This window comes from Tenrec ecaudatus, chromosome 2 (genome assembly GCF_050624435.1).
Source record: "Tenrec ecaudatus isolate mTenEca1 chromosome 2, mTenEca1.hap1, whole genome shotgun sequence".
NCBI classification, from domain to species: domain Eukaryota; kingdom Metazoa; phylum Chordata; class Mammalia; order Afrosoricida; family Tenrecidae; genus Tenrec; species Tenrec ecaudatus.
In genome coordinates this window covers 54945078-54968151 of record NC_134531.1, presented here as the reverse complement: position 1 = coordinate 54968151, position 23074 = coordinate 54945078, and the positions used below count along the sequence as shown (strand labels likewise).

General features: G+C 45.5%; 1 protein-coding gene across 1 annotated transcript in view; it reads right to left on the bottom strand.

Annotated features, from left to right (window-relative positions):
* Positions 1–1769: 1769 nt before the first annotated feature.
* The window catches only part of RAB3C (RAB3C, member RAS oncogene family), a 304608-nt gene continuing 283303 nt past the window's right edge, over positions 1770–23074 (bottom strand). The window contains exon 4 of the mRNA XM_075543027.1: positions 1770–1957. Within this exon, the coding sequence (XP_075399142.1) occupies positions 1770–1957 (188 nt within the window). The remainder of the gene's footprint in view (positions 1958–23074) is intronic.

Below are 23074 nucleotides of genomic sequence, written 5' to 3'. Positions count from 1 at the left end.
CCCTGACTCGATGGCATTTATTTTACAGAGATCTTTACATACACACAGGCTTCTTGGTCAATATCATTGCCCAATAAATTTCACTCAATATTTTCCTGGGAAACATCTGTGCTTTTGAAGGGACAGAGATGATCACAGAAGAAAAAAAAAAAAAGTAAAGTCCATTTAATGGAACTGTCCCTCCACACCCGCCAAGCAGCAGCTGTTGCCTCTTGTAATCCCAGCTGTCACTAATGTTGGGGCCGGTGCAGAAGCCAGATAGTCCTCCAGGGCTCAGCACAGCTGGTGGGGTTTATTGTTCGCTTTCTATGCACTTACAGTTCTCAGGAAATTTGGAACCAAATATCTGGGTTTTCTGACAGCTTCCCTCTCTGGTTCAAATGGCTTATGGCCTTCTGAGTTTTTCTGTAAACCAGCTCTAAGACGTATTCTCAGAGCAACCTAAGAATGTTTAGAGGCTCACACAATGGAAATACCTGCTAGAATTTTGAACACTTACACGGAAAAAGTCAGAAAACTGTCTTTTCCTCAAACTGGGACTCACCGAGGAAAGTGTTTAAATAATCTAATTAGGTAATAGAATTTAGTTGTGTTTTCAGTGGAAGGCAAACTTGTATCCTATAGGGCAGCCCTGGACGCTGCAACAAAGTGTGTATTTTGAGAGTAGGTGATGGTGCCAAGAACATGGCATGGGGATGTGTGTGTGTGTCCAATAAGTCAGCCAGACAACCAACTAACCAGCCAACCAGCCAACCAACCAACCAACCAACCAGCCAGCCAAGCAACTGATCAGTTTTGACACAGCGTGCCCCAGGTATGGCAGAAAGGAAGGGTGCTCCATGGGGCTTTCCGTGGCTGGTTCGGGGCTTCTATCTCCAGGAATTTCGTCAGAGGCCTCTCTGAGGCAGTGGAGTGTCCTTTTATGTGAGCGGCTGATCGTATTAATTGTTTGCCATACCCAGAGGCTCTTCAGCCTATCAGGTGCCTCCAGCATTTCAGTGTTGAGTCAGTGGAAATAGCAGTATGAGGCTGAGCGACTGCGTATTTAAACATGTAAAGTTAAGATTGGTTTAAGTCTAGTTCCAGTCATGTTCATCTTAATACTTTAGGAAACTTCCAAGGGTCTTACAAAGAATATTTCCATTTCCTTCTAGTGAACGGTCTCCTCAGACACTCATAACAGCGAAAAAGAGGCACATTTCCGCAACAGTAAACTAAGCAGCCCACGACAGTCCCCGTATTATGAGTCATATTTCCCCCCGATTCCAGTTGAGAGTAAAGCAAATGAAGTCTCCTGAGAGCTTCTCCTCAACTTGAATGTGTGTGCGTGTGTGCACATGCCTGGGTGTATATGTGCACGCGCGCGCACACACACACACACACAATTCCTGGGCCATCATCTTAACAAGTGAGAAGCATCGTTTGAATCCGTGGCACAGAATTCAGCTAAGGTGTCTTTCTATCATCTGAGGTCACCACAGTAGCTTCACTGAGAAGAAAGTTGGAAAGGAAAAAAAATTTTAAAAGCCTACAGGACAAATAATAACTAGTCACATGCAAAGACCAGATGTTCACGATGGCTAGTCCTTACAGATTTAAGATCACATGGTTGCCATTGAGGGACACTGGAGCCCTCCCAAGAATCGAATGCATCGAGAGCCATCAACATCAAAGACTTCCCTCACATCATTATTAGGCAGCATAAATGAAAGCTAATCGTCCATTTAGAGATGCTATCAGTTGGCCACGGAGCCCCGTGCGCGGCGTCATTAACAGCCGCAGTTGGGCTGTGGCGGCGGCGGGCTCTCCTTGAGCCTGGTGCCCTGCTTCGCCGCGGTGATGGCAGGGTCGGTCTCCAAACTCTCCGACATCTTGTCGCAGATGATGTCCACCAGGCGCTCAAACGTCTGCTTGACGTTGACGTTATCCTTGGCACTTGTCTCAAAGAACTCAAACCCTGGAAGAAACACACAAAGACACAGCTGCGTGAGGACGTGCTTCCGCAGTGAGCGGGAGACCTGGGGGGCGGCTCTCTGCGCCCACAAAGAGGTACCGTCTGGGACACCCACAAGGACAGCTCCACCCGGGCCGGCAGGGCCACCCGGACGTGGCATGGACTCGATGGCAGTGCCAGCTGAAGGGAAATGGGTCTTTGTGGCTGTTGATGCCAGTATCATGGCGGGACAGCTGGGCGTGGCGGGTCTGGTTTGGGAAAGAAATGAGAAGCGGCCCTACAGAGCGCATCCTGCTGCCACCAGGGCACACGATCGACGTCAGGAAGCACAGGCGATGCTCAGATGTCACTGTTCTCCACAGAGCCAGTTCTGTGACCGGCCTGGCAGAAGGAGGTAAAAAGTCATCATCTGCAATATTAAGGCTCCTCAACCCTGGGTCTGTTTTTATCTCTGCCCCTCCCACCCATCCCCTCAAGTGGCGTCCTTCCCAAGATGGGTGTTATCTGCCATTTTCTTCTTTCCCCATTCCCAGATTCTACCAAAATTATTATTATTTTCACTTTTTCGGACCTATTCGAGGCCTGGAAGTCTTCATGTGTACACAAAGGGGCTACCAAGAGTGAGATATGAATGAAACGATCATGGGCGTTTTTCCACGGAGTTTTTGGACCCCCCCTCCCCGTGCATTTACTGCAAAAGGCTGCACTGGTGTGTTCCAGCGCTATTTCCATGTGTGCCTGCGCTGCCGGGGAGTGCTTGATGTTGAGCTTTCAGTCAATTCCCGGTGTCTAACAAATAAGGAAGACCGAAGAAGAATTGGTGCATTTGAATTGTGGTGCTGGAGGAGAATATCCAAGTACCATGGAGGGGACGATTGAAAGTACCGCAGTCTGCCCAGAGGACAAACAAAGCTGGCTCGGAAGAAGTACAGCCAGAGTGCTCCTTAGGGGCAAGGCTGGCGAGACTTGTCTTACACACCAGGACATCATGCTGGGCGAAGTGGAAGGGAAGCAAAAAAGAGGAAAGCCCTCAAGGAGATGCCCTGACACAGTGGCCGCAGCCATGGGTTCAAGCACAGGGACGATGGTGAGGATGGCTCAGGACCGAGCAGTGTCTCATTCTGTTGTGTATAAGGCCACCATGGGGGGCTCCCTGCAACATCAACCACAACCACAGCAGCAGCTGCTACTACGACTACAATATTACTACGACTATGATACTACTACTATTACAAAACAACTACTACTACTAAGCCCCGGTGGCATTTTAGGTATGCACTGAGTTACTAACTGCAAGGTCAGCTGTTTGAACCCACCAGCTGCCCCTGGGGCGAACCCGAGGCTGTTTGTGCCTGCAAAGATTAAGTGTCAGAAACCCAGGGGAGCAATTTCCCCTGGTACAGGGTTGCAGTGAGTCGGACTGACCTGGGCATAACAGAAGAGGGGAAGAGGCCGGGTTGGTGCGTGTTAGGCAGGAGACCCTGTGAAGTCCTCCTCCCCACACACAGCATCTCCTGGAGTCAGAATCCACTGGCTGGGAACTGATTTCAGACGAGACACAAGGTGGCGCGAAAGAGTCGAGGAGCTCCCCGAGGTTCCGGGGCTGCTGTCTCCACTTGGCTATTTTGAGTAGTGTGAGCCTCACAGCCCTCTGGGACTTCATTGACCACTGCACCTATCCACGACTGCTGACTCCCCCCACCCACCCCCGCACAGCTTCTGGTATCAGTCAGCAGCACTGCTTTGCACACACTTCGGGAAGCGACACTTGAAACATTTCTAATGAGCTGCCAGAGTGGCAAGAAGGCACCACCTGCAGTGCCGGGTCTGCACTGCTGCCCCCCCCCCGCCCCCCCCCTACACAAGCCTATCCCTCTATTGTTTGCAGTCACATTCCACTGGCTGAGCTTGCCAGCCAGTTGCTATGACAACCTCCCCATTAGACAAGCCAGAGATTGTGCTGTCCATTCAGGGGCTGTTGATTTAGGATGTGTTGGGCAGAACACAGGAACGCTTTCCTAATCCGTTCTGAGTTTCACAGTCTATAAATCCCGCCGGTTACATCTGGTCCTATCTCAGAGGACCACATGGACTCAGTGCGATTAAATCATGTCATTCCATTCCAGGCTCGTGAGGCCCAAAGAGAAAGAATGGACTGATACTTTGCATCCACGTCGAAACCCCTCTGATGGCCCAGAGATCCTTAATTTCATAAGTTGTATTGAAGGTTAGCTTACAAGAAAGCAATCCCTAGAAGGTAAAATTTTAAATTTCATTATGAGACTATCTGGTGGGATGATTGCAGCTGAGCTTCAATTTCATCAACCACAGTGCATTCCATTGTTAGAGTCCAAGTGCATTCTTACAGGATCTGGCTGGAAGATGCACCAGGAGAGCCAGGTTCTCTAAAATACTAGTCAATGTTTCCAATCAGCTTTGGCATGCTCCCTTTCATTTGTCTCCCCGCACAGTGCTGATCCTGTCCTCTTACTTTCTGCACATCTTTTCTATAGATCACATCTTTTAATGTTACTAGAACTGCCCTTTCTAATGTTGGCCTAGCTCACAGGCCAGAGCATTCAGTCCCTGCCAATTTGATCTAGGTTTTCAGGATGGCACATATAGAGCTAAAGAGCCCACTGGCGTGGCGGACGGCTACCGGTGCTGCTAAAGTCAATGCCGCCCAATCGCGGAGGGTTGCTTTGAGTCGAATTGACGGCGAGGATGTAAGCCATATCCTTCATGCCAAGATGTCAGAGCTACTTGAACCCCTGTGGGGAATTTATCAGTATTAATAGCAGAGTGATTATTTACTTATTTTTAGCACAAGACACACCAAAAACCCGCTGAAGAATCATACTGAATGAGACTTCTTTCAGAAAACAAAGCAGAACAAATCACCAACCAACCTCAGAATCTGGCACAAAGGCTTCGTGTATAGGTTCAATTAAAAAAAAACAAAAACTCTTCTGCTCACATTTCTTTTACTTTTTACTCTGATTTGGGAAGCCATCGAACTTGAAGATTTTCAAGAAAAGGATTTGGCCATTGTGAAAAGGCAGTAATTCTCATAAGCCTTTGCCATGTGACTGACGCCCCATGATGCCGGTGAGCAACCTGAAGTCCTTGATCTGAGAGCCACCCAGCTCTTTGCTTCTCCACATTAGCCCTGGCTCCGGCGGAGAGGTGTCCCAGACACAGCTATGTTAAAAGAGCACTCCATCTGTCCTCACTGCTGGGGAAGAAGATGTTCGGATTAGATGGAAGGGATGGACTAGCAGTCAGGAGGTGAGAGAGCTAGCCCCACTGTCAGCCTTTACCAGATTTGAACCATGGGCAGCTTATTTTTAATTTATCTCCCTTTCCTTATTGTCTTACTTATTGTTCAGGGTTATCATGATGCTCAACAAAAAGACATATATTAGGGGATACGCCCCAAAATCCAGAATTTTCTTTGAAAGCTATATATTTAATTTTTTAATAAAACAACCTTATCCCCTTCAAAGTACTACTCTCTATTTCACTTAACACATTTGTCAAATCTGCAATTCCATTCTTGGAAACATTTTTTCAAGCTCATCTGTTTGGATGGCTAACAGCACCTCCCTCGTTTTATGTACACCCTCTCCCCCGCCCCCGACCTCTTCCACGTTGTCAAATTACTATCCTTTCATGTTACTCTTCATTCGAGGAAACAAAAAGAAGTCTCATGGATGAGTAAGGTATGTGGGGTAAGAGAGGCATGCTGTTTTGCTTGTTTGTTTTTTGCCCCAAACTGACACACTGAGATGGCTGCATGAGCAGGTGCTTTGTTGTGGTGGCAAAACCAGTCCCTTGTCTGCCACAAATCAGTCCTTTTTTGTCCACACCCTGCTATGCAATCTTTTCAGAACCTCTAAATAGAAAGCTTGATTAACAGTCTGACCCGGTAGAACAAACTCCCAAAACACTACCCCCCTCACCTTAACAGAACAAATGAGCATTGGGTTTTTTGGGGGGGTACTCCCTTTTAGAACAGTGCCAGGAAACTGCTCTGTGACATACTAATGTTTATACTCCCCTGCTTCTTTAGATACGCTGAAAAGTGAATCTTAGCTTGTTTCAATGGACTCAAAAGTTCTATGTAGATCAAAAAGTAATTAGCTCTATTTAACGCGGTCAACTCCCAGAGGCTTTACTCCACTCATGTTGTTCTGGTTGGCTCGATTTTGAGAAGGCAGCTCTTCCTCAGTCATCTCTTGAGTGCCTTCTGATCCAAGGGACTCGTCTGGCAGGATCTCTGACAATGTCCTGTTCCTGCCCAGGAGGTTTCCAGTACCCGGCAATGTTCTGATGCCATGCACAAGACTTCCAGATTCCTCTGAAGTGAACAGCCTGCTCCTTCTTAGTAGCCTGTCCTCAGTCTGGAAGCTCCACTGAAAGCAGTGACCCCACTGGCACTTGCAGTACCGGTTACACAGCCCCCAGAGTCACAGCAACACCACAGGATGACAGGCAACATCAGGAGGGTATGGAGAACCAGGGAGGATAACACCTTTCTCTTCAGCAGGCACTTGTGTATCAGGCTGGTGTCTGGATGCAATGTTGCTGGCAAAAGTTCCAGATGACTGCATCAGGTGAGCCAACAATTCACCCTCTGCCTCTTCTCTCATGGTCTTTGCTTCGCCACTTCACCTGGGTGTTCAGTCCACATAGCTCTCTCCCCTCGGAAGCTCAGGGTTATCATCTGCATCCATTTCATTTGCTCTCTTGTCTCTGTTGTAGACGGTCTGCGTCGTGTGCCGGCCTAGTTTATAATCTTCTCTTCACTAGAATCCTTAACTCTGCCCCCCTCTGGAGTCATTACGTGAAGTGAGGTGGAGCAAAGCCACAGATGAGACCCAGGGTCACCCAGCAAGCCAACTGTGAAGTCTGACAAAGATCTCCTGACCAGTAGGTTACCGATTCAGCTCCCAGCCTTAGACCCATGTCCCTCAAATTACACCTCAAACAAAAGAAAACAAAAATCCAAACGCCCTGACACAGGGTCAATTCTGAATCACAGCAACCTAACATAGAGTTTCCCATGCGTGTGCATCTTTATAGGACCGAACAGCCATCTTTCTCCAAGGAGTGACTGATGCGTTTGAACCGCTAGCCCTGCAGTTAGCAATACACCGATGACCTGGCAGTGCCACTAGGTCTCCATCTGATATTCATAATTTCAATGTACACAACAAACTTTCAAATAACCACATAAACGCCAATCATCCTTTGGCATTTAACATCATCCCTAAATTGGGTGAAGCATCCAGCACATCTTGGTTTCGGACCTTTTCATGCTGCATCTTTAGATCACTCCTGTACTTTTCAACAGCCATTCTAGGCACTACTGGACACCAAATATATTACCTCCTTGCTTCCATTTCCTTTGATGCCGAAGACCAATATTGAGAATGATTTCTTATAGAAAATCTGCTAACTATGCTGAGGAAAGAGGGAAAAGAGCAACAATACCCCCTTGTCCTCTTTGCCCATATACTGTGGATCTGACAGTCAGAGTTAGAAACATTAAATTTCTCCCCATGGTCCTGAAGGGTATGATCTACGTTCTCGCTTCCTATGATGGGGATCAACCTGCTGTAGAATCACCTACAGTGCATAAAAGTTTCTTAACACTACGCCAGACAGAATACCAGTTGCTAATAAGTTGAATCTGACGTACACATGTGCTTGAATAGAACGATGCTCTGCAGGCATCAGCAAAGGCTAATTGTGTGGAGGTAGATTGTCAGGCATCTCTCCCCAGGCTCTGAAGATGGATGCAAATTGTCAGTTAACAGCTTAACATGTCAACTGTTTGCATTACCCAGAAACTTCTACCCTAGACTTAATGGAACTGGTATTACAAGGAGTGTAGGGGGCCTGAGAGCTTGCATTTTTAATAAACTCCTGAGCAGTTACCCAGTTAAAAGGTTGAGAATTCCTGTCTCACATTCTGGTGGTGGTGGTGGTGTTGTGACTCATAGCAGCTACATGCACAACAGAACATAACATTGCCTGGTCTTGTGCCATCTTAACAATTGTTATGTTTGAGCCCATTGTGTGGCCACTGTCAATCCATCTCATGAAGGGCCCTCCTCCTTTCAGCTGCCCCTCCACTTTACCAAGCATGATGTTCTTCCTCCAGGGGCTGGTCTCTCCTGATGACATGTCCAAAGTACATGCGATGAAGTCATGCCATCCTTGCCTCTAAAGAGCATTCTGGCTGTACTTATTCCAAGACAGATTTGTTTGTCTTTGTTTGCTTGTCAATCCTTTGTGGCAGTCCATGGTGAATTTAATATTCTTTGCCAGCATCATTTAAAAATATCATTTCTTCTTCTGTCTTCTTTATACAAGGTCTAACTTTCACATGCATATGAGCCAATTAAAAATACCATGTCTTGGGTCAAGCACACCTTAGTTTTCAACATAAATATTGCAGCTTGGGAGTTGCTCAAATGGTTAAATTTTCCATATTATCCAATAATTCTACTCCTAGGTACATACCCCAAAGGAATGAAAACATATGCTTTCACAAAAACTTGAACAAAAATTATTATAGCAGTATTATTCATAAGAGACAAAAGTTTGAAAGAAACAGCTCCAATGTCCACCAGCTGATGAGTAGAAACTGGAATGTCCGTACATTCAGGCACAATGAGAACTGAGGAACCGATGCATGCTGCAATATGGAGGACGAACTCTGAAAAGACCATACTAAGTCAAGCAAGCCAGTCACAGAGAGCACATTGCATTTACATACGCATTGTGTTTATGTGCACTATCAGTGTTCACGGGAGACGCAGTCAGGGAATAAAATGCGTTGCATTGGGAAAACCTGCTGCACAAGACCTCTTTAAAATATTGACGAGTAAGGATGTTGCTTTGAGGACTCGAGTGTACCTGTCCCAAGCCATGATACTTTTAACTATCTCATGTGCATGTGGGTAGAATATTGAAAGCATCATGGACTGCTAGAAGAACAAATCAGTCTTGGAAAAGGCACAGTTAGAATTATTTTTAGAAACAAAGATATCATATCATGGTATGTTGTCAGGGGAGACCAGTCCCTGGAGAATGGCATCATGTCCAAACTACATTGGGCAAGGTCTTCCCATCCTGATGAAGCGATATTATGTTCCTCACCAGGAAAGGCCAATTCCTGGAAGAGGCGATCATACTTGGTAAAGTCGAAGGTCAACAAAAGAGGAAGATCCCCCACAAGATGGATGGACCCAGTGGCTATAACAATGGGCTGAAACACAACAGCAATGGTCAGGACGGTGCAGGACTAAGTCGTGGCTTTTGTTCTGTCGTGTGTAAGGCCGGAATTGGCGGGGCAGTACTTAATACGATCATCAATAGAGACAAAAAGTCAATCAGTGGTTGGCTAGGATTGGGGGAAGCTGAGAGAAGACGGGGACTGAGTGCTTATGGATGAAGGGTTTCCTGGTGAGGTGACGAACAGAGCTTGCTGTACAGCTGATTGTCTGACGACTGCACAACCTGGTGACGATCCTACACATCACCGGCTTAGGTGCTTTCCATGCGTGAGTTTTACGGCATGTGAGTTATTTCTCAACGCCATTGTTGTTAGGGGCTGCCAAATTAAGTTTCCATTCATAGTGACCCACCTTTATGGCAGCAGAAAACTGACAGAGCCACTGGATTGGTTCATATTGTCAATTTTTTTATTAACAACTTACTGCTTAACTTTTGTGCCACCAGGAATCTCTTTTAATTTCAAAAAAGCTGTATAACAATAAGAGGATCACTAAATGGATCAGAATATAGATTACCCCTAAGAGATCTCAGTAGAGGAATCTTAGACTCTAATGGGGAAATGACTGATAGAGTCCAACGACTGATAGATTCTAGTCTCTGCATGCCCCAAACCAATTGCTGTTGTGTCTGAGCCCACTGTTAAATTCACTATGTCAGTCATCTTGTCAAGACTCTTCCTCTTTTTTTTTTTTTGGTACAGACATTGAACAAGGAGGGTCACTTCAATTATGGTGCTGATGAACATGTTGAAAGCACCATGGAGTCCCAAGGGTTAAAAACATGGGCGATGTCATTTCATACACGTCGGACAGGTTATCAAGAGAGATTAGCACCTGGAAAAGGCTATCGTGCTTGGTAAAGTGCAGGGGCAGTGAAACCAGAAGGCCCTCAATGACATAGATTGACACAGTGGCTGCTACAATGGGCTCAAAGGTAAAAGCAATTGCGGAGATGGCGCACGACCAGGCACATTTGCTCTGTGGGACACACAGTGTGGCTATGAGTCAGAAGCAACTTGACAGCATCTAACAACAGCAGCATACTCAACATCAACTCTTCATGGAGCGTTCAAATATCTTGGCTCTGGCCTTGGAAAAATTAGCTGCTTGTTAGTGAGTACGTTTTAATACACTCTGGTGAACCTGCAGAACATGAACCTGGGCACAGAGCTTGGTTTGCAAGCCCGGGCCTGGCTGGTTGGCAGTCCTCTCTCCCTTTGTTCTCTGAAGGCCCAGGGAGTGCTGGGGTCTTGGAGAAGTCTGCGATCTTTTTCAGACCGCTGCCTTCAGGCTGTAAGCATGGCCTCTAGGTGGGAGGCGTGCTACTCACTGAGGTGGCAGGCTGCAGGCTGTCATTCTGGCCCTTGCAGAGTACTGAGATGTCACAGCATCTCATGAGCGACCGTTGAACTTCCCATCACAATCGCAATCTCAGTATGCCTGTGGTCACCAGTTTCCCAGCCCCTTTTCCCAAAGAACTTAAAATAATTTGCCAGGCAGCACGTCAGGCATTCCCAGACATCCATGAGTGGGCCATGTGGCTACATGGCATTTGTTTTCATGAGCTGGTTTGGGGAATTGTTTCTCTTTTCTACCTCAAAAAAGTCCTAAACACCATTGGGAGCCCTCTGGTTGGTCTTTTCAACTCCGCTTTCAAAGAACAATCCCAACTGTTATTTCTTTTTGTATATGGAAAGTAACCATTAAAATGGTACTGCAGTAAATATATTTTATATCTAGTTAAAAAATCTATGATCTGCTATTTCTTAGATCTATAGTCAGTGTTTATGGAAGCAGTATTTAGGAGAGCAAAGGACACATTGCCTTGGGAAATGCTGTACAAGAGCTCTTTAAAACGTTGAAAAGCAAGGCTGGTGCTTTGATGACTAAGGTGCTTCCAAACCAAGGTCTTTTCAATCACCTCATAAGCTCGAGAGAAGTTGGACGATACAAGACTGCAGAATAGTTGATGCAATCGAAGGAGGGTGTTGGTACAAAACAATGAAAGTCTTGTGGACTGCCAGAAAAACCAGCACATCTGTTGGAAGACGAACAGCTAGAATGCTCCTCAGAAGCCAGGATGGTGAGGACTTTGTCTCTTGTGCTGGAGACACGCCATCGGGAGAGACCAGTCCTTGAAAAAGGACATCGCCTTGGTAAAGTGGCAGGGCAGGGAGGAAGAGGCAGCCCCTCCACCAGACGATTGACCAAAGTGGCTACCACAGTGGGCTCAGACACCAGAACAGTAGGGAGGAGGGCACAGGGCGGGTGGTGTTTCCTTCTGCTGTGCACAGGTGGCTATGAGGCTGAACGGACTTGAAGGCTCCTAAGGAGACCAACAGCATGATCTAATCTTAAAACTCCATACTCAAACTCCCCAGCGAAATTGTATATTTCCAGATTTTGCTGGCAGTTCCAATGACTTATCTTCTCTTTCCTATGGCGTTTGGTCAGCCAGAGCGCTTGAGGACAAAAAAAAAAAAGGTCACTCTTTGGCGGGGTGGCATTTGGGCCTGGACTCGGGATTGCTGAGCAGCAGGATGAGCTGTGTGCAGGCATGTGCAGGCTGGACCACTGCCTGGAGACACACTTTAGGAGCAGACTGGGTCAGAATCTGACCAAATTGGCCAAAGAAGGGCCACAAGAGACAGGTGCAAGCTGGGGGGATAAAAAGTAAGAATAGGGGAATAGCCACAGATGAGCATCGCTAGAAAATGGTCAAGTATTTTAACCTCTGAGACTCTGCCCTTTGAAAAGACTGACCAGATGGTAGCTTTCTTCTGCTTTTGTCAGTGTTTTGAAATGATGCAAGGGCAATTTTGACCTTCACAAAATCTGGTTGAGATAGAGAAGCTTCCCTCCTGGCTTGCCCTTCTCCCAGCATAGCTCTTCATATTTGGGAGAAGCTCACCCTCGGCAGTATCGAGGGAAGGAAGCCACCTGAGCTTGCTGGTGTCATGTCCATCTAAACTACAATGCAACTCAATTGAATAACATCCAAGATCAAGGTTGTCATTTGCTGTCCATCTATACTGACTCCTCCTAATCCTGTCCCCAAGAGCCCTGGTGGTACAGTGGTTAAGTGTTCAATTGCTAATGAAAAGATTAGAGGTTCAAATTCACTGGCCACTCCAGGGAAGAAAGCTGAGGCAGTCTGCTGCCAATCCAAGATCATAGCCTTGGACATTCTATGGGGCTGTTCTCTGGAAGTGACCTCCAGAGTTTGGTTCTGGAACCCATGCTCGGTGGCAGAATGTTCATCTCTCACCTGAGAGGCAGGCCCCCTGCACACACCATCTGTCACTGAGGGCTTGTGTGACGCTATGTTGCTGAACAGCCTTCAGCAGAGCTTCCAAACGAAGGCAAATCAAGAGAAAAGCCTGGAAATGAGTCAATGAAAATCCCATGGATCACTCTATAGATGAACATGGGCATGGCGCAGGACTGGGTAGCATTCCATCCCACTGGGCATGAGGAGTCTGTGAGTTGGAAACATTTTTCTGCATTCAAACTGTATGCACGTTGTGGTGGGCTTTCACACCTGGCTAAGTTACTGATTTCCTTATTTACATCACCTGCAGTGTCCTGCAGGCATTTGAACTTAAAATCTCCAAGGCAGACGTCCTTAAATTATGGCCCGCGGGACACATGCAGCCCACCGAGGACATTTATCTGGCCCACCGGGTGTTTTTTGCCCCATTTGCTTTTTTACTTCAAAATATGATATGTGCAGTGTGCATAGGAATTTGTTCATAGTTTTTAAAAACTATAGTCCGGCCCTCCAATGGGTCTGAGGGACAGTTAACTGACCCCTGTTTAAAAAATTTGTGGACCCCTGCTCCAAGGCCTACATGGATTTCCCTCATCCATCAAGTCTTGAGGTGCCAACAGTTAATGTACTACTAAAGTTGACAGTTCAAGGCTACTACTGCATGGTTTAAAATCAGGAACGGCATACGTCAGGTTGCATCCTTTCCCCAAACGTCAATCTGTGTCCTGAGCAATTCATCCGAGAAGCTCGACTCCGAAGCAAGCAGCGTCAGCACTGGAGGAAGCCTTTTGACAACACACAATATGCAGATGACACAAGCTCTCCTGCTGAAAGTGAGGAGGACTTGAAGCACTAGCTGGTGAAGATCAGCGACTGCAACCTTCAGTATGGATTACCATTCAATGTAAAGAAGACCAAAATGCTCACAACTGGACCTATAGGTAACCCCATTATAAACGGAGAAGATGTTGAAGTTGTCAAGGATTTTCTCTTGCTTGGATCCACAATCAATGCTCATGGAAGCAGCAGTCAAGAGATCAAAGGACAAAGTGCATTTCATAAATCTGCTGCCCAAGACTTCTTTAAAGTGCTGGAGGACAAGGATGTCTCTCTGAGGACTGTGGTGGGTCTGACCAAGCCTTGGTATTTTCAGTCTTCTTATCGGCTGCGAATAAGGAGTTAGACATTGAATAAGGAATAGCAAAAGTAAGCAAGTGTGTTTGATGCTGGTGAAGACAACTGAAAGCACCAGGGACTGTCAAAAGAAGAAACACATTTGTCTCGGAAGAAGAACAGCCACAGCACGCCTGAGAAGCAAGACCGGTGAGACTTTGTCTCAAGTACTTCGCACGTGCCACCCAGAGACAAAGCCCTGGAAAGGACATCCTGCCTGGGAAAGAGGCAGTGAACACCAGGAAGGGCCTGGACAGGATGTGTTGCCGCAATGGCTACAACGACGGGCTAGAACGTAACGCAGTGTGAGGATGACACAGGTTGCTGTGAGTCATTACCGACTCAAAGGCACCTAGCAGCAACAGTCCCAGACCATTTCAATCCTGTACCTACTCAGTAGCTGCAGCTCATCCCCTCTCTCCCACATTTTATTTTACTTCTCCAGTTAGACTGTACGTCCTACACTGTCTCATTGTCTCCCTCCAATTATCCAACAAAATACCCTTCACGAGTCTTGTTCACATCATTTGCCGCTTAAAGGATTGAGCGCTGTTCATTGGCCAGGGAAGCAAAGCAGATGAGAGTGGAAAAGAGTATTTGTTTCCCCTTGTTCCTAATTGTAACGTGACTAAACCTGTGAGCAATTTGTCAGCTAAATAATTTCAAAGTGGAGTGAAACCAAGTACGGGATTCCACATAATATCACTTAGGCCTTTCCATGTGGAAAATTTAGGATCCAAAACAAATTAAAGCAAGTCTACTCCACTGTGAGAAAAGATACATTCTTGAAAAATATGAAGAGATACAGGGTTGTTTCACCTCAGCTAATTGCAATTGAAGTGCTGAGAAATTTGAGGATTTGTCAGCTTGGTTTTAAAGAGTTAAGGATCATTTATGTTTGGCATAATGACTTTTTGTATTAACTAGTTTTATTGGGGGCTCTTACATCTCAGCACAACCCAATCATTCATCCATTGTGTCAAACACATTTGTACATATGTTGCCATCATCATTTTCAAAGCATTTTCTTTCTATTTGAGGCCTCCATATCAGCTCATTTTCCCCCTCCCTCCTTCCCACTCCCTCCCTCATGAACACTTGACAAGTTATAGATTATTATTTTCATATCTTACATTATCCTCTGTTACCCTTCACCCACTTTTCCATTGTTCATCCCTCTGGGAGGGAGTTATATGTAGATACTTGTGATTGATCCCCCCACGCTGCCCCTCGGTATCTCTATTCTCATTGTTGGTCCTGAAGGGTTTATCTATCCTGGATTCCCTGTGTTGCGGGCTCTGACCTGTAGCAGTGTACATGTTCTGGTCTAGTCAGTTTTGTAAGGTAGAATTGAGGTCATAATTGTGGGGGGCTAGGGGGCAGATGTCCAATTGTCTGTAGATGGGATTTGGGTCTCCATTCCACAAAACTCCCCCTCCTCCCCGCACCATTCCCATTGGTATGATTTTCTTCTATCTTAGAGATGCCTGACAACTGAGCCCATTGACACCTCATGATCACACAGGCTGGTGTGCTTCTTCCATGGGAGCTTTGTTGTTTCTCAGCTAGATGGCCACTTGTTTATCTTCAAGCCTTTAAGACACCAGATGCTATATCTTTTGATAGCTCAGCATCATCAGCTTTTTTCACCACATTTGCTTATGCACCCATTTTGTCTTCAGCGATTGTGTCAGGAAGGTGAACATCACAGAATGCCAAATTATTAGAACAAAGTGTTCTTTGTGTTGAGGGGGTACTTGAGTTGAGGCCCAATGTTCATCTGTTACCTTAATTCTTAACATATAGATATAAGTACACAGAGCTATTTCACTATCATTATATATAAATATATTTACATATGTACACGCTTGTATTTAAACCTCTATAAATGTCCTTTGCCTCCTAGTTCTCTCCTCTATTACCTTTTACTTTCCTCTTGTCTCACTATCGTGTTCAGCCTTCATTCAGGTTTAGTAGGTCCTTGCTGTTACATTGCCCTTGATTAAGCCCCACTAGGCATTCTACACCCTATTTCCATTGATTTTATTTCACTTGTTGTTCCCTTGCCCCTGGGTTGGTTGACTACCCTCCCTTTCCTTTCTCCCAACTCCCTTTCTCCCATCCCCCTCCCGCCGAAATTATTGGTCCCATTGTTTTCATCTCTGAATTGTTTATCTTGCCTATCTTATCTAGATAGACATGCAGAGACATTAATAAGCACAAAAGCCAGGCAAAGCCAAACAAAACAACAAAGGAAGACAAAACCAACAAAACAACAACAAAAAACCAAAACAAAATTATAACAACAAAAAGAAAGCCAATGACAAAAAGGAAAATCCTATAAATAGTTCCTGGTCTATTTTTTGACCTTTAGGAGTATTTTCCAGTTGAATCTGATGGGGTGCCACACTCTTCCCCTAAAGTCTATTTCTGGTATTCCCCAGGATTTTATCGCTTTGCTCCCCTTGCTGCTCTGTTGCATGGCCTCAGCGTTTTGCCTCAGTGTGATGGGGTCAGATCAGGCACAATTCCTGCACGGTGTCTCCAGTGCTGTTCCCCATGGCTTTATGGTTCAATGAGGGACATTGTGTTTCGTGGTGGGGCTGGGCCTATGGTCCTCTCTGTGCATGGGCTGACCTGAGCAGGAATATTGTCATTGGGGCTTGGTGGGCCAGGATGTGTTCCCCTCCATCTCCATCCCTCTTCGTTTCTCCTGTGTGCTCTAATCAGATGTGCCCCTCCTCTCCCCAAGCTGTAGCTTCAGCACTGCCCTCTGAAGTGCATTCTTCTGGGGGTGAGGGGAGACACATAATTGGGATTGGGGCTGACCTAGGGCTTAGTAACTTTTTGTATGGAAATAGAATTACATATTTGCATAGAGTTTGGTCTTTGTTTTGATCAAAGACTTTAATCTTGATATGAAATTGGGAATCATGGCTTCTAGACTTTCTGAAGTTTTCTTTAAATCAAACAATAGTTCTACGCAACCAGTAAAGAATGTTTACTTGGGTATTGTTCTCTTTGAAGAACCATCTATCTAAGATCAATTACCAACAACTCGCAAGATTAGAAGCTGTTGTAGTGGTAATGCATTGAGCTGTTATCCTCAAGATTGCAGTTTGAAACACCAGCTGCTCAGAGGGAGAACAATGGGCATTTCTACTCCCATGAACAATTACAGTCTCAGAACCCAACAGGGCTGTGCCACCCTGTCCTGTAGGGCCGATATGCGTTGGCATTGACTCAATGGCAGTACATTTGGGTTTGGGTTTTGCAAGATTAGAGAGGAAACTTAAGGGGCAGTGAGTATATGTTAATAGGGAGGAACAATTTGAAAAGGGAAAGTTGCATCGCTGGACACCTTGAATGCCAATGGACTGTACATGTAGAGACTCTTGGTATATGTTCCTCTGTGACATGGTAACAAAAATAAAATAAATGTGAAAAGAGTCACTCTCTTAAATATTAAATAAATCCTCTGTGCCCCTTTACATTGTTTTCCCAGCTGTCTCAGTACCATTAAAAATCACTTTATTGGGAGCTTTTACAGATATTATAAAAATCCATAATTCAATTAGAATAAGCATAATTGTACAATTACTGCCCCCATCATTTTCAAAACATTTTCTTTCCTCTTGAACTCTGATATCAGTTCCCCTTTGTCCCCTCCCTCCCTCACCTGACCACAGGAACCCTTGTTCTTATTTGCCATTTCTTCCACCATCCACTGTATCCGTTCCCCTACAATTGTTATTCGTTCCCCTCAAGTGGGGTTATACAGTCATCTTTGCTATGGCTTGCCCATTTCTCCCCATATCCCCCTCTCTTCCCATACCCCAGAGAATCATTGCTCCCATTACTATTGCTGATGGGCTTTTCTATCTTGGATTTCATGCATTTAATGATCTGCACTATACCAATGAATATTTGCAGGTCTAACAAGTTCAATGAGGTAAAACTGGGACCCTGACAGTAAGGGGAGGAAATATTAAAGGACTAGAGCTTAGTTATGTGCTCATCCGTGCCATACTGCACCCTGGATATATCTTCCCTCCCATATGGCCCTTCTGTGGGCCTCTCCGATTATCTTTGTTGTGCTTTGATTTTTAATACCCCTTTACATTTTTATAGGCTCTCAAAGATCAAGGAGAGAATTTCTCAGCCAGCACTATACATGGTCTGTCAACAAAAACATCAAGGCATTTTATTTGTAGAGGATTTTCAATTTACAGTAGTGTTTATATGCATTCTGTGAGCAATGACTATGAACTAGGTCCAATAGGATAAAGTTTTCACTTAGCAGAGCCCTAATGAATAGACTTTCCTTGAGATAACCAGAGATATAGAAGGTTTTTATATAACTAACTGTTACTGAGCACTGTAAAACCGACATGAGGGCCAGATCTGACCTTCTCTGGCTTCCAAGACTCAGTGCCACAAGGCAGAGGCCAGACCTGCCTCCTCCCTCCAATCTTCTTGCCAATTCTGACACCAGCTCTCCTTCCCTGAGCTATTTCTATGGCTGGTTCAATAATTCCTTGTCACAATGACCACATGGAACTCACAAACAATACTTATGATGATGTGTCAGGAAGTCAACAGGTTACAATTCAGGTGGGGAATCCTCATGACAGTTGTTTAGTCCAGGCAGTTTTTGCAATGCCTGAAGACAGACCAGAAGGCACCCAGTTCCAGCACTGTGGGTCAGCAAAACCCAGCCCCTCCCATTAAAGACTGAGAGCTAACTCACCCCACAAATCAGCCTCCTGCTCTATAGCACTCAGCCAGCCTTGCTTGTGGGCTGGGAAATTCACCGTGTTCAATGCGCTGCTCCTGGTTGGCTGGTGCTTTTCCTCTGCTATCCCTTTGTGTCTCAGCTTGCTGGGGAATCAGGGGGTTTCAATGTGCAGGGATCTGAGGACAAAGGGCTCACTCCACTTTTACTCTTTTCTTTAGTTGGCAGATATTTCACCTCTCCTGCTTCTGAAATGGCTCAGTTTCTTCCCAGCAACACGACACTCAAATTAACCCTGTTAACAATCACTCCCAGATGAATTCTATAATCCAATCAGTATTTCCCCCACCATTTGAGGAAAAGGAAGGTGTTTTGGTGAGAGTAACAAAAGGTATGTCCAGAGAAGCCATATTAACTAATTTACTACATTACAAATACATTTTCCATGCAGATACTGTGCTGGGAATTTTGCATTGGTTTGTCATCCTGGGCTGAGCCCTGTGAAGTCGGTACCTTTACATTGCCCACCTTATAGTTGAGAAAGGCCAGAGTGACCCTAGGCTAGAATAAGAATAATTTTTCACACTAAAGTCCACCCATTTCTAACATTAATCATCTTATATGATGCCTGCTTTTTTCAGCAACTAACACCAAGCCAGGTGATGTCAGTTAATTATAATTACAGCGTAAAAAGGCATATAATTCAGATTATGATGGACTAGAAAAAAGGTCAGGAGATCAACTTCTGGAAATGAGTCCACAAAAACCCTGTGGCCACAATAGAAAAGGATCTGGTTTGCTTGCTGTGGACATGTGATTAAAAGCTTATCAATAGCGAGCTGAAGATAGCGTGTCTGGTGAAGGAGCGGGCCGAGGAGGGTGAGACAGAGCGGTAGAGAAGGCACAACAATGGGCAGCCATACGCTGGCAGTTGTGAGGATGAGGCAGCACAAAGCATCATTTCATTCTATTGCATAAGATGGTCATGAGTTGGCATCAGCAGTCCCACTCTGCACCCATGGGGCAGACACGATTTGGAAGACTGGAGAGCGACTGACAGCAACGACAGCAAACTGGAATGTGGAGTGTGGGAGATGTCCTTCAAGTTTTAGGAAGAGATAACAAAAGCACCCCATGAGGAGGAAGTGACAAACGAAGTACCACAGGGGGAATATGGTCAGTCACCTGCGAGAGTAACCCAGTCTAAAACAGGAACCAACAAAGGACTCTCTGGTGAGACCAAGCCACTTCTAAAGTCCTCGAGGGACAAGGGTGCCTTAAAGATTTCTCACCTAGAGAACGAGATCTCTTTCTTAGCAACAATCTGATCCCCTACAAAATGTCCAAGATGAGAGCGTTAAAAAGAATCAACTTAGTCTGTATAGTGTACAGAAAAGAGGCAAATCCAGTATCCAGGAAAGATAGGTCTTTCCTGAGCAGCGTGAGTGTTGCAGTTTGCAGGATTCACAGGGAGAAGGAAGCCGTGTCTTTGCTCAATGTCATTCGCACAGTGCCACTGGTGTGGCACAGAGGAGCTGCCAGTACAATAAGGAAGAAGTGGACATCATTGGGTCTCCTTTTCTTTAATGCATGGTTCCTGGGAGACATTCTAAAACTGACTGCCTTTCCTTAGGCATTCTTTCCATTGATAAAAGGATGCACCGCCATCTGGTATGAATAGTGGGATATATTTAGCATTTACCTTTATCAGGGAAAATACTAAGAGGCATCTTTATTTAGCAATCAGTCTCTTGTGAGCTTGTTTAGTATGATCTACTCCCCAAGTGTCCTCAGCTCTGATATATATATTTTTTCTGCAAGAGAATGGAAATGGCATCGGCAAATGTATACAGCTGATGAACTGACTGAAGGCAGCAAGGAATAAAAAAGGGGGTGTGTGTGGGGGTGGGGTGGGGGGGTAGGTTCCAGGATCTTGAGGATCCATTCATTGGGGAATGTGAAGATGTAAGTAGAATAGAGGTTGAGAAAAGGGGGCAATCAGACCCTGAGACCAGTGAGAAAGCTGAGTCTGCCTTCCAAAACGTGCCGCCTGTTTCATGGGGGAGGATCCTGACATGCTAGCATCAACATCGCGTCACTTCTGAGATGGAACCAAAATTAGGGTCACTGCCATCCTGTCACTTCTGACTCATAGTGACACTATGGGACAAGTAGAGCTGCCCCTGTGGGTTTTCAAGGCTGTAAATCTTTACAGGAGTAGAAAGCCTAGTTTTCTCCTGCAGAGCAGCTGGTGGTTTCAAACTGCCGACCCAGTGGTTAGCAGCCCAATGTGTAACCAATAAGCCACCAGGGCTCCCTTGAGATTGAAAGAGGATTGAAAAAGAGTGGTATTACTACTTACATTGGGAAAGGAGTATAAATTAGGATTACCCAAAAGAAAATGGAATGTATGGGCATTTTATCCATAAGGGACAGGCATTTACAGTGGAGTGAATTTCAGCCTCCGATCACAAGAGGGGCGATGTATAGGTAGAGGGTTATAGAAGGTTATAGAATAATGATGACAATCTCTGCTGGATAAAGTGTAAGGTCATTGAAGAGGAGAAATATCATCAGTAAGACAGAGTGACACAGTGACTGCAAAACAGGCCCAAAACAGCCATGGTCAAGAGGGTACAGGCCTGGGCTGTGCAGAGGGTTGCTATAAGGTGGAGCACTCTCGATGGTCCCTGACAATAACAGCGGCACCCCTCTGTCAGCTGCTGTGCTATGGTAGCTTACCGTATATACTCGAGTATGAGCTGACCTGAATATCAGCCAAGGCACCTAATTTTACCACAAACACTGCATAAAAATGTGCTGAAAAACTCGCCTTATCCTTGAGTATATGCGGTATATGCTGCAGTGAGATTAGAAGCTATGCCACTGGTATTTCAAATATCAGCAGAGCTGCCAATGGTGGGCAGGTTTTACCAGTGTTTGGATTAGGACAGAGAGGGAAGAAAGGTCTGGCAATCTAATTCTGTGAATTATCCAAAGGAGATGCTACTTTGGATGCAGTTATTGTCTGATAGAATTGGAGAAGATTGGAAGGCATTTAAAACACACAGTGGCGGCAAGAGTGGACCCGGGCATATCCATGATCATGTTGGTTGGGCAGACTCAGGCAACATTTTGCTCTGTCCTTTGTGGAGTTGCCATGAGTTGGGCCAACTAACCACAATAATACGGAATCCTGGTGAGATCAAGCATAAAAAGGAATTGGAGACCTCAAAGGACATGAAGACCTGGAGGAAGGAGGCCTCTCTTCCCTCCCTTCCCATGAGTCTGATCCCACGACAACCAACCTACACACACAAACATGTAGCCCAGTAGTTTATCTGCTACCTCCAGGGAATACCCAGCCAAAAGGAGCCTGAGCCAGGGGGAGTAATGGCAAAGTGGCAGTATTTTTCCACAGGGAGTGGCATCCAGGCAGGTACTTAGAGGATTCAAATAACATTGCTGGGGCTTCCTGCTGAATCCAGACGTTGGCAGTCTCTATTCTTTCCTAACTACTACAATTAAGATTTAAATAAATCTTTAAAAACTGCTGAAGAACAGATTGAACACATATTTGGAGTCAGTGGTTTAAGCCTTAGAAATAGGCTTCAGGGCAATGCTCTTCACAATAGACTTTCTGGCTCCTCAAACTGCCTTTATTACTGACTTGTTTTTAAGGCACCAGGCAGGAAAGGGAATTGGAAGGGAAAAAGCCCCATCTTTCATTACAGTGGGCTGGCTAAAGGAAACCTCGTGGGTCTGCCCTTGAGAGACAAGGTTTCAGATGACCGAGAGGAACAGGCCACTGCCAGGTTCCTCGTGCTGCTCTGGCTCCGCTGCTGCCTGGGCTAAGTGAATTGGCCCCTGGGAAGCCAAATGGACGCTCGGATGATGGGTGAAGCCACAGAAATTAGATTAGCTACACAACTGCGAGCACCACAGGCCATTAACTCAGCCATGGCCTTGGGCTGTGGAGAAGGTTAGCCACAGCTGCAGTGGCCAGTGTCCCAGCACGTTAGCTGGAGAGAGCACAGAGAGTGGAGCCTGTTTTTGAAAACCAATGACCTATTTGAATAAAATTTTATTTTTGAGTACTTAACCTTAATAATGCTCTGGTCATTTTCTGGCAACTTCTGCTAGATCCGTTGTACCATAGACCTAAGGACAGAATTTAAATAGGTTTACTGGCTACATAGGCCCTAGTTTCCACCTGGACTGCAAGATAGTTATTGTGTAACTCAAGGTAATGTCAGGGATAGGACAACTGGTGTATAAGCTTAGTGGTCAGGGGAGGTTGGATAATTGTATTCTATTTCTCCTTGGTGGAAAAAAGTATTAAAATTTATGACTGCTCAGGCAGCTCGGGCAGTGTAGTGGTTACGCATTGGGCTGTGATCCCTAAGGTCAACAGTTTGAAATCACCAGCTACTCCAGAGGAGAAAGGTAGGGCTTTTTACTCCCTTAGACAGTTACAGCCTTGGAAACTCACAGGGGCAGTTCTACCCTGGCCTATAGCGAGTTTGGTTTGTTTGTCAGTTTTGGTAAGGACAGAAGACATGTATCCGTAAGAAAGAGTGATCCGGAGAATTTAGGTTCACCTTGCAACTACTGCTTTTATCTCTCTTACCTGG